At 39.1% G+C, this 17,963-nt stretch overlaps 2 protein-coding genes across 4 annotated transcripts in view; one reads left to right on the top strand and one right to left on the bottom strand.

Annotated features, from left to right (window-relative positions):
- The window catches only part of COG5 (component of oligomeric golgi complex 5), a 174,302-nt gene extending 162,864 nt beyond the window's left edge, over window positions 1-11,438 (bottom strand). Inside the window, exons 1-6 of the mRNA XM_063155497.1 lie at window positions 11,350-11,438; window positions 10,412-10,551; window positions 9,355-9,412; window positions 6,599-6,653; window positions 6,431-6,500; window positions 1,338-1,458 (exon numbers count right to left, since the gene is read on the bottom strand). Of these exons, the coding sequence (XP_063011567.1) occupies window positions 1,338-1,458; window positions 6,431-6,500; window positions 6,599-6,653; window positions 9,355-9,412; window positions 10,412-10,551; window positions 11,350-11,404 (499 nt within the window). The 5' untranslated portion in view covers window positions 11,405-11,438. The remainder of the gene's footprint in view (window positions 1-1,337; window positions 1,459-6,430; window positions 6,501-6,598; window positions 6,654-9,354; window positions 9,413-10,411; window positions 10,552-11,349) is intronic.
- Window positions 11,439-11,448: 10 nt separating this feature from the next.
- Window positions 11,449-17,963, top strand: part of DUS4L (dihydrouridine synthase 4 like) — a 37,126-nt gene continuing 30,611 nt past the window's right edge. For 2 of the 3 annotated variants that reach the window (XM_063155496.1, XM_063155494.1), the window contains exons 1-5: window positions 11,449-11,509; window positions 12,187-12,321; window positions 12,591-12,712; window positions 16,002-16,119; window positions 17,526-17,648. In XM_063155496.1, the coding sequence (XP_063011566.1) occupies window positions 12,212-12,321; window positions 12,591-12,712; window positions 16,002-16,119; window positions 17,526-17,648 (473 nt within the window). In that variant the 5' untranslated portion in view covers window positions 11,449-11,509; window positions 12,187-12,211. Of the gene's footprint in view, window positions 11,510-11,843; window positions 11,865-12,186; window positions 12,322-12,590; window positions 12,713-16,001; window positions 16,120-17,525; window positions 17,649-17,963 lie in introns of those variants that run through there. The other variant, XM_063155495.1, reaches the window with a different exon arrangement.

The raw sequence follows: 17,963 nt of genomic DNA, 5'->3' as shown, positions 1-17,963 counted from the left end.
GTAGCACTCTTCTTCTTATTGGACACAGCTGTGGCCTATTAAGGGCAGCCTGTTCCTAATCTTTGGTGATCAGCACAGCTGCAACTCCTCAGGTGTGAGATTACCTTCTGCACTATCTTTATTTTCTTACATTCTATCCCTCCACAAATGGTGAAACAAAAAAAAAAAAAGAGGAAGATGAGTAGCAAAAAGTATTTTCTATCAAGGAAAGAAACCTTAAAAACTACACTAAACATCTCAGATTTTACCACTAAATTGTACTACTTTGTTTAATAGGACCAAGGTAATCCAGGTAGTTAACAGATAGTATTATTTTATATATTCTGAAGATGTAAAAGTAGAGCAAAATGGAAAGAAAAGTAAAAATAATCAGATAAAATATTCAAACTTACGATGATACAATTGGCACTTAATTGCTCCAATCAGACTGATATACTAAATAAACACATAAATTTTCTGCTTGCAACACAGCATCTGCCAGTTATAGGACTAAGTCATTGTCTAATAATTTTTTGATCACACAGTATAAAAAGAGCACTAGTGACAAATATGCAAAATAAACTTCAGGATGATTCTGAATGTTTGATAGTTTAGCCCTCCCACAACCTATTTTTGGAAGTTGGAATTTGAATACCATTAAATCAGAGAAGAACAGCTGGCAAGATACCATATACAACACCACTAACTGATCTCCAAGACTAATGGGATGCTCCTCACTGCATCCTGCAGCACAGTGTGGAATTTCCCAAGCTAGCTCAAGTATAGAAAACATTCTAGCAATGTAACACGAACCTTCATGAGAACTACCTCATTATTCTTCACACAAGGCAATAAAATAAATGGTAAATTAGTCACTACTGCACCAGAACATTTCCAGTATCTGAACTGGGTTAAGTACCTGTATACCATATCACCTATGGCTTTCATAAAAGTCACATGGCCAATATCTTTCTTTAAGGACATAAACTGCAATTTAAACTATGCTTTATTATAGTGTAATGTCTCCCAAAACCTAAATATATTATTTGCTGCCTCTGAGTGTGTTTTATAGAAACATAAACCAGTACGAAATTGCTTCACAAAGAAATTGTTGCCCAAAAGAACATAGGTTATTATCACAGAATTTTCACGTTATTAAATAGCAGTATCTAGAGAAGTCATACAAAAATATGTAAAGGACTAATAAGTTCTGTCCATCCCATTTCTCAATTTAAATCAGGAAGTAGAAAGCAAGAACCACAGCAAAAAGTTTTGGGTGTTTCTTTACCTCAAACACTAGTGTGAGTCATGTGAGCACAAGCTAAAAATGTATCTAAAAGTAATTAAGAAGGACTCACCAAGTTCATTGAGACTCTGGGCAGCTTTTGTTATCTCTCTGCTTCCTCCTTGCAGCTGTCCTTGAAGTCTCTTACTGAGATACAAGATGCGTATTATCCTCCGCAGCAAGTCGCAGGCAGCCTGCAGGGAAATCGTGGCATTAGGGGATATTATCAGTACATTACCATCACATAATACCACTACTCAAATGTGGAAACATCTTCACCAAAAAAGGAAATGTGAATGGGAATAAAAACAAGGAACTTCAGAACACTGAAATCCCTTTTTTCCAAATTTTTTTAATATGATTCTGTGTTTATATAGACAAAGACTTCCAGAAGCTGGTAATTATATTCATGGGGCTACTGAGATTATTCTGTCACTACCCACGCAGAAAACAAAGGAAACTCAGAATCCCATGACAGAGGCATGTTCTATTCCTAATTAAAAGTGAGTTTTATTTTACCTTGTGCATCTCTCCTCAATACTCCTCCCCTCTTAAAGCTTTAGCCAAGTTAAGAAGTTGGCTTTGCCAATCAAATACTCATCCAAAAGAAGCAAAATGGCAGCACTTACTTCAGAAGACAATAAAACTTAAAGATTAAATTGTAATTACAGATATTGACTCTTATGGTAGGCATACATGTAAAAACTAATTCTCAGCAAAACTTTTAGAAGGCCAGTCACCTTCACTCACCCAACTGTTAGTTCACATTCTTTCATATGCTTATTAAAATACACGGCATTCTTGGTAAAAAATTAGGAATATGGACATTTACATAAATTTTTAGGAACCATATTCATGTGTGCTTTTATTAGCACCAAATTAGAATAACAGGCATTGCTGACACCTGAATCAAATATAATAGTTTCATAACTTTTCACTCAAGAAATACCTTGAAATACATGATAGAGGAACAGCAACATTCTGGAGTGGGTAACAACTAAAACAGAATTCAGAAATGCAACTCAGATTTCAGTACAGTCACAGATACAGTCCAAAATCTGCAATCAGACTAACAAGGGTGGCAAGTGAGAAATTTGGAACAAGTATGACATAGTTGTTTGGAGCTATTTTCCCTGGTACTGAAGGCAAAGTCTTCTGAAGTATTAACCTTATGGATATCAAAATTAATTTTAAATTACTTTAAAAAATATTTAGTATCCAACAAGACGTAGAATATCTTTTTCAGACTCAAGTTCATTTATTGAAAAGTGAAGTTGAAGTGCACATATAAAAAATTATACCAGTGAATAATTTCAACCAATATCCACAGCAGACTTGTACAACCTGGCAGTCTCTTCCCAATGCCAGCACAAACTAACACATCCACAAATATTTACAGTTTAATTTTATTAAACATCTAGACAAAACAAAAAGGAAAAATTAGGAAAAAACCCACTGAGGCACATCAGGGAAAGCCCAATTACTCTTGCTGCTTTGGGCTCTCTATCACAGTCTGAAGTGCAAGTTTTCTATGCCTTCTGTGATAACTTAACCATGTGATTTCTATTATATTTTGTGAGAGCTAAGTGGGGCTTATCCTGCTTTGAGAGATTAATGTATTAATTTTTATTAATTCATTTCTTTAATTAGAAAAATCTTGATCCCCATATCACTTTCATATCTGTGAACTAAATTTCTGCAAGACTAATCAAAAATAGCTTCTAGTACAGTGCACTATGCTTCACCAAAAGAGAGGGTGTAGTATTACTATCTTGCTTTCAAAATTACTCTCTAAGCCAGTTGTATACCTCTGGCTAATGTTTTTCCCTGAGAATTCACCTTCTGTTATTTTCAAACCTTTTACTTTACACACCAAAAGAGTATTTCTTTTTTTTTTAATTGTTGCTTATTTCTTGTCCCAAGAAACAATCTTTTAAATAGAGTAAGAGATGGGAGAAGTTACATTTAGATACAAGAGCAAAAAAATGTTTTGATTTTTAGCCCTGGGAAGTAGTAGGAGAAAAAAATCCGAAGACACTGAAGATGCACTCTAAATTTTGTAGTGATTTCTACTGCATTCTATCCTTGACAAAGATTCTTTTTCACTCAAGTATTTTCATTTATGTGAGCTGTCCAACTTGATAAAACTTCCCATCACAGCAAAGAATGCTATATGTAAGGACATGTAACAGAAATAAAGAACTGTATCTAATGGTGAGCTGTTCACAGATGCCAGATCCTCTAACCTGGCTACCCACATAACAGAAGTCTGAATTAATTCAGGAAACATTCCCTCCCTGAGCTGATCAAGTATGCTTTTCTAAAGGGGATGCTTTCATCCAAGAAGAAACAAATTCTACTGATCAAGCAAGAATTGGTTTGGAAAAGGCCAGTGGCCTCAGTCAGTCCAAGTCATTTTAAGTAAAATTAAAAATAAACCCTGATTTTTTTTTTTGAGATTACATATTAGTTATCTCCTGAATTTTAAACAACATGCCAACAATAACATAAACTATTGCTATCATTTGAGTAATTGAAAAGCTTCTAATCTCAAGTAATTTTAAGACATTAGTGAAAGAAGACTTAATTATAAAGAGTCACTTGAAAATGTGCCAGTGTGTAGCTCATATATGCAGGTAACTGAATGGATATATTTTGTTGTTTATAAAGCTTGAAAAAAGTGGAGACAGCCCACTATCTTCAGACTACATTTACTATTTATTTACAGTAGCATCACAAAGACATCTGCTACTGGTAAATATTTAAAAGTAAGAATAACTTTAAAATATAGAATTATTGGGGTTTTTTTAAATGTTTTGTAATTATAAAGTTTTTCATACAGCAAGACACTGAAACAAGAGACCATGCAAAAACACTCAGTTAAACAGAGCTTCCCAGAAAAGAATCCTCTGAAGAACAAACTCCCTGTTGACCCATATCAGCTACTAACCCCTCCCACTTAGATTGTGATCAACTATGGAAAGAGTCAGAAGAGGACAGTATCATTTAGAGCAGGAAGTGAGCTTTCAGTGTCTGCTGCTGCCTTGGGATGCCATGAGGCTCTAAGAGCACAGAAAGACAAAATATGTACAAGAACATAGCAGAGATTTCGAATTCAGGACTAGATTTGAAGTTTAACAACAAACTTGCAGTGAGAATGTTTATGAAAAAGCCAGACTATATTAAAAACAATTAAGGATGGCAAAATCTAGTTTTATGCAAGTCAAATATTCCTTCAGTTAGTGAGCAGTCCCACAGCAATCAATGCAGAGGTATTAAAAGAACACCATCACAACTCCAAGAGGCACTGAAACATCACACATTCCAGCAAAACATACCTGCCAACCCTACAGATCTTGACAGAAGGCAACCTCTTTTACCAGCTATCTACATCTACCAATTGTAGATCAGCTGATAAAATTAGTAAGTTTGACAAAGTCCCAAACCACAAGTCTTGCATTTGGGAGCAATTTTAGGTCATAAGCCCTGCCATCACCAGGAATTCAATTGTTTGCTGTGCTGTGCCCTTCCTTCCTCAACAAATGAGTCCCTCAGGTAAAGGACACTCCAGCAGTGCATTTTTAGGAGGCTGGAGAGTTGAGATTTGACTCAACTCTCCATAAATTCAGCTTCATTAATGAATTCAGGTGTCCTGACCCTCAACTCCTCCCAGCAGTGCAGTGTAACATAAAGCACTCACAAAGTATCTGCCAACATAGAAGGGACAGCAGCTCTTGTGATGAAACTCTGACTCTCACTGGCAGAGAACCTGGAATCATCATTCCTCTTTCTACACTGATGCTAAAAGAGCAGCCTACCAGACTCCCACTCTCCACCTCTTTTTCCTGACTTACAGCAAAAAAAGTCAGATCTTACAAATCCCCTGGCACAGCCTGAATAATGCTGACTCTGGATGGATGCTGCTTTTACACCACAGGAAAACCCATGTAACAGCCAAGAGGAAGCATCCAAGAAACATCTCCTAAGTTCAGGGACTCCTTCTCCTCAGACATCCTTCTGCAGTCTGACTTTGTGTAAGGGCAGGCTACAAAACATCTTCATCTTTATTCCCACATTCCCACAACTTTTTCTACATGCACAACACACATCAGAGAACAACAAAAAAATCTGCACCTAACCTGCCACATGGAAGTCATGGGACTTTTGGCCAGTAGCAAAAAGAGTAACAGCTGGAGCTGAAAACAACAGTAGCATCTGGCCAAACTGGCTGCACAGAGTGTTAAGAGCTCCCTGCTGAACTTCACTGCTACTGAAAGCAACATAGAAAATAGAAGTTCAGCCAAGAGACAGTGCAGCTGCTCCACCAGTCCCCAGACTAGAATCTGCAGCTTCACCTACTCTACAACAGCAGCCACTTGCAGATGGCAATCTCCTAGAGTGTACATCCACAGCTCAAAATTCAGGTAAACATGCAAAGAAAAACAGTTCCAACAATAACTCATTAAACAATTGTGGGGCCAGAGCTGTATTGCATTTCAAACAACAGAGTGCAGACACATGACTCCTGAAGATCTATGGAAAAGTTTTCAACTACTATAAAATCATCAGTTAAGTGTTTGACACTTATCTCACCATCACTGTGATAAGCTCTCTCCCACTGCTATCCTCTAACAGACATCTACATCCTTCTGTAGACTCCACTTATATTTAAAAGGCAGGCACAGCTATGCACCTGGGCTTACAAAACTCCACAACCACAAATAGCTCCTTAAGTTGCATCTTGACTGTTGAAGAAATCTGAAAGAATTCTGAAAGAATTAATTCTCAAACTCTTTACTAAACTGCAGCAAAGCCTGCACTAACTTAGGGGTGAAAAGCATCTTCTACATAACATTAAATACCAAATTAACACAAACAGTTACGAGAATTTAATTAATCTATACAATTTATTTAATCTATACTCAGATAACCCTTCTCTCTTCCCTCTATCTCTACAAAAACTCAATAAGCCAGTGCAAAGGTCAATTTCCTACTTTCCTACTAAACACTTCTCAGTAGCTCTTGAAGAGATATACTGATTTTCAGAAAAATACTAAAAATGAACTAGAGGCTACGGGAGTAGAAAAACTGTACTCATGCCTGACAATTGTGAAGTAATACACATTCTAAGAGAATTTTTTTAAGTATGTTTTTAATGCAACTTACTTGAAGTTTTGCTAGCTGAGCTGTGCGAGACACTATTTTGTTGTAGGGGTCAACAATTTTGACTTTAATTCTAAAAACAAGAAGAGAAAATTATTTATAGCAGTGTTAATAAATAGCATTATAGAACATAAGGATTTATACTTTCTAATTGCATAATGAATGTCATACCTATCAACAGTACTTTGTAGAGCACCAATTCTAGTTTGCATCATTTGGAGGACACCTGCAAAATAAAGCAGATTTTTTACATCATTCATCAATTACAGAGACATAAGAAAATTATAGAAAGAGTTTTTCTTCAAATCATAGTAACTACTTTAGCATAAACTAAAAACAGTTTCCCCCTTTATAAAAGAGCATCACAGAAACCAAAATTAGTAGGCATATTGGGAAATAAAATGAGCAGGTCACTTACTGAAAGTTATGGAAAATGTATTGGTAGAGAACATAAACCTGCAGAATAAATATCACTCCAAAATCCATCATTTGTGAAATTTCAAACACTATTTGGAGGATGCTACTTTCTAAGAGAATGTTGATCAGGACTGCAGTTCAAATTATAGAACCTGGTATAAACATCTGACCATGATATATAAAAATGGCATAACATATTTAACACTATTTATTTGACATAGTGACTAGGACAAAGAGAACTGAGAAGATAAATTATTCTATTTCAAGGTTTTCATCCTGTGCAGAAGGATCTTTAGCAAAAATTAAGGTATCAATGTCATTGTAAGGTCATCTAATTTAGACTACAAGCAGAGCAAACTACCCTAATCATGTTTGTTCCACATTAGTTTGGCAAAGCAGCACAAGGAAAGCCAACAAGCGTGCCTGTTCTTTTCTTGGTAAATTACAAACTAAGTAGTAGGGGACAGGAGTCATTTTTGCAATACAGAATCAGCCTGCTGAGAATTTAATTAAGTTAGACAAACCCAGGCCTACGAAATTATTTTTGTTTCAGTTACTGTTAGCGTTCTAAAACATACAACATTTTTGTAAAGCCCTGTCTACAAGCATGCCATCATTAAATTAGATAAAACTGCAGCATGATACAGTGAGATGGAAGACAAACAAAACTACTACAAATAGTTGCATTCACGTTGTCCTGTACTGTGACTGTATCTCACTCATTTTATATAGATAGATAAATTCTCATCTTCCCCATATTTCAGAACTCGTGTGTTCACTGTTATTTATACATGTATGGCATGCAACAGATCATGAGGATGAAGATATGAGATACAGTGAAAAGCTGGCAAAACAGGCTGCATTGCCCACCCTACACTGCAATAATGGGGCACAACATTGCTGCATCCATGGCTGTAACAGTGCTATCAAGCATCCAACAGCCCTCTTCCCAGAGGACAGAATAAGGATGGGAGAAAAGGCACTCTCCCCTCTCCATCTGCTGTCAAGATACATGATGATACAATTCAGCCTAATCCTAAAGTAAGACGTAGCTCAAAATACCTACTGAACTACCTATAGACAGAAAAGAATACGTAAAACAGAGCAGGCCTAAAAAAGAAAAGACTCTACAAGCTGGATGTACCAATTTGAAATGTTTAATGAGATTCACTTTCACACATCCAAATGACTGTGCATGCTGTGAATTAGCTCCATAATCTTCACTTGTTAACATACTTGATAAATATACCAAGAGCTGTGCATTTTTAACTTCACAATTAAAATATCTGTTGGCATTTATCTTTTCTTTTTCTTATGAATCTTGACTCAGTGTTTCTTTTAAGAGCATAACACTAAGTAAATGGAAAAATTTCAACAAATTTGAGGTGAATTGAATTTTATTTTTACTTTGCCAAATTAGTTGTAAAACATGCATTATTTACCACACCTGCCTGACAGAAATGTTTCCTAACTGATAGTTGTTTTGAAGTACATCATTCTTTCCTCAGAGCAATTTTAGGAAGAAATGCCTTCAGAAACAACCATCATTTCAGAAAACAGAATTCCACTGAGCACAAATTGCTGAAGATTGTTACAGGGAGGTATTTATCAGTCACAAGATTCACCACACATTCCTGTCTACTTCTTATTTGGAGAATGACACATATTTCAGTTTTTTATACTTGATTCTCCAACTGTTTAAAAAGTTATTCAGGAGCTACTGTTACTAGATTAAACAGCCATTTCTTTGATTTTACAACTATATGCAATTACTGACACAAAACAGTGAACCCAAGCAACTCCAAACACTAAGGATACTGTCTGCACCAAAACCCACACCATAATACCAAACTATATGACACTCTCAGCAAAGTGACAAAGAGCAGAATGGCAGGTTTAATGAGCTCCTGGCATGAGAACAGCATACTGCAACCATCTTCTATACAGTCAATAGTTCCTAAGCAAGCCTTTGAAAATCAGCAGTTTATGTTAAAATCCACATCTCAGAGAGTAGAATAAAACAAAGGTATGTATTTAACTTAGGAGCCCTTCCCTAGTAAAAAGTATCTCAACATGGTTTAGATGATGTGTTATAGCCTGTTTGGTTAAGATGTGCAAACTATGCAACACATGCACGTGCAACAGAAAATTGGTGCTTATGGCAACAGACACCTATCAATGTTGCAACAAAACTAGGCTTATTTAGAAAAATATATTAAAAGGTAAAAGAAGGCTTTATTGTTAAAGTTACTCAGAACATTATCAAAATACATTTTCCCATGAAGAAGCTGCCCCAGAGAAGTATCAGCCAAACCTTCTCCTTGGAGCTCCATCTACTGACGTAAGGAAAAAAAACTAAAATAAAAAAGCTGCCACATGTTACTCCTCAGAAATCAGACCTGGAGCTTTAACATTAGGGACCAAAGTTGGCAGTGAATGAGTTCCCTGCACAGATCCTAAAAGTGCTTCCTCCACTGTAAGGATAGCCAGCATAATACAACAATGTTTACCTTCCAGGGATTCAATTCCAGTTGCTTGGGCCAACAGATCTTCATGTCTTGCAACAACCTTAAAAAAAAAAAAAAAAAACAAAATAGAAATCAATAGAGAAAAATGGGGTCATGAGCCTAAAAGAAAAAAGTATTAAATATATCACAATCATTCCTACATTAGGCGTTTAAGTATCAGCACCCCAACATCAGCCAGATACAGGAAAAAGCAGGTACCTCTCACAGGAGAAAGGATTGTAAAGAACACAAGGTGTTTTAACTCACAAAAGCAGCAAGCTCAGAATGAGAAGAGGGCCAGAAATTAATTAAGATGTGCAGCAGAGCTGACATCTTAATTAGAGACAGCAGAGCACATTTCAACACATCTTGATACTTAATAATTGTAAATGTGAACTTACTAATCACACCATAATAATAATGTATATTCTTTTTTTTTTTTCTATTTACGACATATATAAACTAGTTCCCAAAGAATTTACTAACTGGGGCAGGGGGAGGGAAGAAGCAAGTGCTGAAACTACAGACAAACTTAGCAAGTGTTCTCATTACAATGTCTACTGTGGATTTATGATTTCTGCATAGAAAAAATCTTCTATCTTAACTCAAAAGCCTTTCTAAAGGTGTAGAGGTATGTTAACATAGGTTTTATCTGCCTAGCTAAAGGTAAGTCCCAGGGCTTATGCTACTCTTCAGCACATGATGTAAAGGTGCAAGCTCTCCCTATCTTCTCACAATGCCATGCTGAACATGGCCTCAAGTGTTTATGAGAGCTGACACAATCATTTGGAAAGAGTTTTCCTTCTTACCAGGAAGAGTAAAACAGAATACAGTGATAAGACTACAAAACCTGAAACAATACATGGCTACCTGCTAGGAGTACTGACTGTAGGCTTAACTGAGTTGCCAAACTCACTCCTAGTTTAGCTGCAAGCTGTACCTTTAGTAACTGCTTGCAGAGGAACTGGGCAATATCACAAATTACAAGCTTATAAGAACACTAAGTTTTTGACTAATTTATATCAATCACCCCAGAATAACAGGTACATTTTAAACTTACTTGTAAATGCAGTTCTTTATCCAACTGACTAATACCTTGAGCAAGTTTAGCCAACTGCTCAGCTATCACAGCCTGATGGATGGACTGGGAAGTGTAAGCTTTCACATCAAAGTCTTCTCTGAAGAAGTCAGCATAGCATTCTGAAAAAGGATTTAGGATTTTAGGGATTTATTTTCATGGTTTGGAAGAATGAAATAATACTTATAGCCCTGCAGTGTACAGATCTCTGTCAATTTCTTCAACATAATAGTAAATGTTCTCTACATCACACAGTACAAACGTGGGAAGAGGGCACAATCATAAGAAACAAGTCTGGAACCGGTAACTGAGGTTCGTGTTTGTTTGGGGGATTTTTTTTTTTTGCAAATGGTGATAAAGTCACATGTTTCTTTATTCCCCACACCCTTCTCTTGAGCAGAATACACTAATAAGTATCAATATTTTATTTTCTCAAACTTTGCAGTGTAACCAGAGTGAAGCTGTTGAGCCTGTACCCATAGCCAAACACACGAGTCAGCTGCAAATCATTGACAAGTAGCATGAGACAAAACTTCATGAAATCACAGCGGATTTCGACAACAGTGTGAGTTTATAAAACAATTATGAAATAACACTGCAATTATAACTCTGGATCAACCAAGACCAGAGTTCCCAGACAGCTACTCTCAACTCAACCGAGCACCTTCGCCTCATGTTCCTATGCAATTTCTTTCTCTTTGGGAGCAAGCGAGCCCCAGCGCAGACTCCGCGCACCCATCGCGGTCCCTCCCGCACCGGGGCATTCGCTCCCCCGCCCGAACTCCCGGGGCTCCCCCGCCCGCCCGGCCCACCGCCGCCCTCCCAGGGGACTCTCTGGCCCGCCGCGGAGGGCCCCCGGGGCGGTCGTGCCGGCGGGGCTGTGCCCGGCGCTGTCCCCCGAGCCCGCGGCCGCGCCTCACCGTCCGCCCGCAGCTCGGCGAGCGCCGGGGCGGGGGCGGCCCCCGCCTCCTCCATGCTGGCGGTGCCGGAGCCCGCGCGTCACTCCCGGACGCGGCGCACGGCGATGATGGCGAAGGAGCGCGACGGAGCGGGCGGCGGCGGCACCGGCACCGGCACGTGGTGAGCGGGGCCGGCGGGAGCGAGCGCGGCCCGGACCGGGCCGGGGGGAGCCGTGCCGTGCTGGGGGGAGCCGTGCCCGAATGGGCTGTGCTGGGGGGAGCTGTGTCGTGAGAGGCCGTGGTGCAGGGGGAGGCTGTGCCTGGGGGAGCCGTGCCGGGAGGGGCCATGCCGTGAGGGGCCGTGCCGGGTGAGGCTGTGCTGGGGGGAGCCGTGCCGGGAGGGGCCGTGCAGGGTGAGGCTGTGCCGGGTGAGGCTGTGACGGGAGAAGCCGTGCCATGAGGGGCCGTGGTGCAGGGGGGAGCCGTGCTGGGATGAGCCATGCCGGGATGGGCCATGCCGTGAGGGGCCGTGCCGGGTGAGGCTGTGACGGGGGAAGCCGTGCCGGGATGGGCCGTGGTGCAGGGGGGAGCCGTGCCGTGAGGGGCCGTGCAGGGTGAGGCTGTGCCGCGGGGAGCCGTGCCGGGAGGGGCCGTGCAGGGTGAGGCTGTGCCGCGGGGAGCCGTGCCGTGAGGGCTGTCCCCGGCACCCTGCGGGGAGCAGCCTCTGGCCGGTCGCTTCACCAGAACTGTGTAAACTGTGTGTGCTCTGCAGTGCTGTGTAAACTGTGCTGCTCTGCGGCACCGCCCGTGAGAAGTAGCTGAATGACGAATGTTTCAAACGCTGTTTGTTTTTTCCAGATGCTGCAAGGACTGTTAGTTATACATGATTGATGACATCAGAGAAACTAAAGAATGCCAACTAAAAGATCCCATGGATTTGTTTCATTCTGGGCAAGTTGTAAAAATATGTGCTCCTATGGTCCGCTATTCAAAGTAAGTAACTGTCATGTCAGCTCTGTCATTTTCACTGTTTAGAAACTTGTTTCTCAAATTTATAATGACTAAAAATGGGTGATTACCGTCTTCTCCTTTATTTAAGAGAGGTAGATGTGGGACGTGTTTTATTTTACATATTTTCATTACAGTTCTACACATAAAATACTTGAACATCCCCACAATACTGCATGTTAGAACAGCATTTTAGGGTAGCTAATCAGAAAAATGCCTTAACTATTTACCTCTTAATCTTCATGTGTCTGCAGGTTGGCTTTCAGAACCTTGGTTAGGAAGTACAGTTGTGATTTGTGTTATACACCAATGATAGTAGCAGCTGATTTTGTGAGATCTGCAAAAGCCAGAGACAGCGAATTCACAACAAACAAAGGTATTGTTTTTAAGAAACCATTGTCTTGTCAGAATGTTTTATGTGATCATAAGTGAAATTGACCAGGTGAATGAAGTGAGTTACAAAACTTGACATTAGTTGACAATTTTGGTATACTGTCTGATTATAAAAACACAGAAATAATCTAGTGAGAGTAAGCACAGTCCAGTGATAGTGGATGAAATGAAATAGTGGAAAACCTTGTCTCCACCTGAAATCAAGGGCTCCAAAGTGATTTAGATCTGTGAGGGTTGACCACACATAGCTACTTACTCATTCTTCCTTCATTCTCCCAGCACACGGGGGAGAATAGGAAAAGCAAATGAAAGAAAAATTCATTTGTCAAAATAAAGGCAGCTTAATATGTAAAGGGAAGAAAAAGGGAAAGAAACAAGTTATGCAAGGCAATCACTTCCTACTAGCAGACCAATGCCTGGTCTGGACCACTGGAACAAAAATTCCTTGTCCCAACCCACTTTTTTTGTTTCCCTATCATTCCAATTTCCTTGCTGAGCTTGATGTTATACAGTATGGAATACTCCTTGTTTCTGTTCGAGTCAGCTGTCATAGCTTTGCTGCAAACTTCTTGCCCACCCCAGTCTGTTTGTTGGGGGTAGGGGAAAGCAAAGTGAGAAAACCAGGAAATTTTGACACTGTGCATGTACTTTGCAACAACAGCCAAAACAGCTGTGAATTATCAACATTGGTTTTATCACAAAATCCAAAATGCAGCACCACACAGGCTACTGTAAATGAACTTGAAATAAATTTGACAAGTAACTCCATCACAGCTAGACCAGGTACCAAGATGACAGTAAGATTCTTTTTCTAGCAATTGTTTCATGTGTGTTTTAGAGACAAACACTCAGCTCATCCAGGAAAATTTTCTAGTCTCTAGCAAAAATAAGAGTGTTACTAAAGGTGAAAAAAGCAATAGACCAGGCATTTATACAGTGGAGTCAAGGACTGACAAAAGAAGAAGGGTTTCATATTAGCCAGACTGGAGGGTGGAAGGGGCTGTTCGTGGATGACTGAGGAAACGAGCATAAGAAAGCACAAAAGAGACCAGAGGTTTAAGCATGGCTGGGGTTGATGGGGAGAAGCAAGGCTTCAGGCATGGTACAGAAACATAACCAGAACCCTATAATAAGAAGTATGAGACCTATACAGTGTCATGGCTATAAAGAGATCTGAAGTATGTGGGAAGAGGTGACGAGAACGACAGAGATCTGTTGGTGTGAAGTGGCTGCAGCAGAACAGTGTGACAAGGAATGCATGAGCATAGGCTGCAGCTGGAGGAATGAAAAGCACCACTAACATGCAAGTAAGATCAGTGTAGGGTCTATAAATTGGGATGATTTAGTCTATTCAGGCCACAGAATTTGTGTTTTTGTAAGTGTATGTGTAATAGGGAAGTGTATTTCACTGTTTTAGCATTGGCTATGTGTTATGGTAGTAATGTACCCACTATTTTGGTGCATTATTCAAATAGAACAGAGCAATTACAGAGAAAATACACATTGGAAAACACAGGTAGACTCTCTTATGAGTGGAATGCAACTACAAAAAATCCATTAATAACTCATTGTATGTAAAAATAAATGAGTAAGAACATAACTGACTCAAATATGCATGGTTCAAAGCACCACAGTTACTAGTTTGCCCCCCTTGAATTTACTTACACTTCTGATCTGCACTAAGTATGGTGGCATTGAAGTTCTACAGGTCAGATATGGAGTGTATTCTGGGGAGGGCTGGGATAGGGAAAGAGGAGATGAAATGTCTTAGTGTTGTAAACAACATCCTTTTCCTACTCAGTTGCTTTGTGCTGTCCTTAATTTTACAGGCCTATGAAACACTCTGCTTCATGCTTTGACCTGATTATAGTATTTACATTATTGGCATTTATATTTTGTGTGGTTTTATGTTTAACTTGCTGGCTGTTTGGGGATTTTGTCTTCTAATTAGTGGGCCAGCTTTGCAATTTATGTTTTGCGTTTTCTTCTGCATTCCTGTTTCTTTGTTTTGTATTTCTCAGAGGTAGGTGTTCTTTGTGGCTGCTGCTAAAAAAATTTATGTGGCTAGACTCAATATTTATATTACTTAATGCTCAACAAAGAGAAACTAGGCAGGTGGGCTTATTCTGAAATATTAGGTATAACAATGTAAATCTCTTCAGCTAGAGCACTATTAAAAGGACACTTTTAAAAATATACGTGCAGGTTTTTTTTTTGCTTGCTGCCTCAGCTTGATTGAGAGGGTAGTGGTGGCCTTTCTTACTTAATCTCCACCATTTCAATAACTACTTACTTTCCTCTAAAACAGAAAAATGTTTAGAAAGCACTTGTGGTCTCTTCAGTACAAGAAGTGCACTTGATTTGTGCCTTTGTTGGATCATCTCTTTCCATCAGTGCTCTGATACCACGCTGCTGCTTCTTAACTACAGCAATTGTTTACATGGAAAGTGAGTGCTGAGACTGCTTGAGATATTTGAGATGCCTTTAATGTAATGCAGTAGCTGTAAAAGAGGAACTCATGTTCCAAATGACCATCTGGCTCTCTGCAGGGGCTTAGTAAATCACAAGTAGTTCAGCAGACCCAAGCTGAGGGGCACTGGCACTTTGGTTTCTCACTAGAGACAAAGCTGCTAGAGCTGCTCCTGCACACGTGTGCTCATTCCAATTCTGCGTGTCACGCTGTGGACAGAAAACAGCCATGTTGGCACAAAAAAGGAAAATGATGGGCAGGGATGAGGAAGGGCAAAGCTTGTGGGTGTTTTAGTTCTTTCCTGAAGGATTGGTTCTGTAAGCAAGTTTCAGACCTGGCAAGACAGACAGCACAGCAAAGGGGCAGCATGCAACAAGAAGGGGCAGGCTAAGAGGGGAAAATCAGAGAATGCCTAGTTTCATAGATGGTCTTTGTGAAAGGTCAGCAACTCACCAGTCAATCAGAAGGTGTATGTTCAGCCATCAACTGTGTAGTACACCTATATTTGTCTGAATTTCCACCTCTGTTAATAGACATACTCACTTAGTAAGTAACCCCTGGCCAGCTGCCTTTGTTTATTTGTGACTGAGGGCTTCCAGAATCACAGAATATATGAGCTTGGAAGGACCTCTGTAGGTCATGTTATCCAGCCACCCTGCTCATGCAGGGTCACCTATACTTGGTTGCCAGGACCATGGTCAGACAGCTGTACAATATACAAAAATAGCATTCAAAATTTAGAACCTGTTACTTTTATTTTCTGGGGATTTTTTAATCTCTAAATATCTTTTCATTGGCATAGGTGATCACCCACTGATTGTTCAGTTTGCTGCTAAAGAAGCACAGGTTTTGTGTGATGCTGCCCGTATCATCTGTCCTTTTGCAGATGGAATAGACCTAAACTGTGGCTGTCCTCAGAGGTAAAGGTTTGAACAAGCTGGGTAAATATGGGGAAATAATTAAGAGACTAAAGAAGGCTGGTCTTCCTTTTCATCATAATTTCTATCTTAACCTAAAAATAGATTTCAGGAGAGTAAGAGCTTTTTAACCTGTCAGAAATGTCTGTGTGGTAAGGCACTGTTCTGAGTGCTCCCAGCTGCCTGTCACCATGGTGAGACTATTGGGAAAACTGTATGTATTTGCCAACTTGCCTTTTTTAATTTCTGAGATACTGAGTGTTGGCTCTGAAGTGTCCATCCCTTCTCAGCAACTGTTAAATGTGCACTACCAAAAAGAGCTTGCTACAAATAATTTGCAGAGTGGTTTGAATCATGATGAAGCAATTTCCAGAATAATGAGGCAAGTCCATGATGTCTCAAACTTGCTGCAAGTGAAGGATAGTCTTTAAAATAAAATTATACAGATAAAGTAGTGAAAATAATTTTTTCCATCTTTTATTAAATTTATAAGTATAGTGAATTAGTGATGTACTTCTCACTTAAATTGATAAAGATTTTGTCTTGGCAGTGAAATAGAATAGTAAGATTCTTCCTAACTGGTTCCATTGAGAACCATCTATTACATGAGTGTCGGGCAGTCTTTTTCTAAATAAAGATCTGAAAAATGTAGGAAAGTAAAAGATAATATTACAGTGCAAATAAATTTAATTTCTCTATTCTAATCAGGTTTTCTTGACCTAAAATTATAGTATTTGAGAAAGCCCTTCTGGAGAGATCTGAGGCTTGTGCATGGAAGTATTGGGGTTTTTTTAAGCTAACTACTGTTAAGTATGTAGAACTGTCTGTTCCTTTTAGGCCAAAAATGCATGCTTACATTTGAATCGTTTGTTTCTTGTGCAAATTAGTTTCAAAATAACCAAAGTTGGTGTACTTTATGTGCCTCTATATGAAAAATTATTTTAAAAACAGCTGCTGTTATGTGGAAGCAAAGGTTATTCTTGCCAGTCAAAACAGTGAGACCAGAATATCACTAAAATAATGTCCTCACTTGCACTTCAAAAAATCCTCCTTTTCAATATGAAGTTGTCATCTATTTAAAAGAAATCTGTGACGGGGGAAGGGGAAATATCAAATTATTTCTTTTATGCATGCACTGTAGATTAAATTTTAATTTATTTTCCTTATGAGTCTGTTTTGAACCTAAAGAAGTTGGTAACTTGTCCAAAGTTCTGGTAGCACAGTGGAGACTGAACCAGGATCTAAAAGCTGTACCAAACTGCAAACAAATAATTGATCTGCAGCCAGTACTATCTCTGTTCACTTAACCTCACATTCTGAAGGTCATAAGGAAAGAAACTGATGTATGTAACTGATATTGATCTGCATTTCTTCAGATGTAGAATATGAGTGTTCTTTTTCTTTTAAAGATGGGCAATGTCAGAAGGTTATGGTGCTTGCTTAATAAATAAACCTGAGCTTGTTAAAGATATGGTGAAACATGTACGGAGGCAGATCGACAACCCTAAATTTTCAGTGTCTATTAAAATAAGGTAGGTCTAACTTAACTGCTGTTTGTGGTACATGGAAGAATCTCTTTTGTTCTTAAGGAATTTAGTGTAATAGTAATAATATTTATAATTCTGTTAATGCAATACTACACATTATAGTAACTTCCTAACGTGTGAAGACTGCTGAGATTTTTTGACTCAAATGGCTAGGGCAAGTATTAGAAAATTTAGAACCAGCACAGCCTTTGACCACTTACCCAGATAACATACTGTGAGCTAGAGTTCTCTTGCAATCCAAACTACATGAAAGTACAAGTTAAAAGATGAGGGCTTCTATAAAAGAAAAGCAGTACACAG

The sequence above is a fragment of the Melospiza melodia genome, chromosome 4, assembly GCF_035770615.1.
Source record: "Melospiza melodia melodia isolate bMelMel2 chromosome 4, bMelMel2.pri, whole genome shotgun sequence".
Classification (NCBI taxonomy): Eukaryota; Metazoa; Chordata; class Aves; order Passeriformes; family Passerellidae; genus Melospiza; species Melospiza melodia.
The sequence above is the reverse complement of the archived record's forward strand: the minus strand, read 5'-3'. Positions and strand labels throughout refer to the sequence as shown.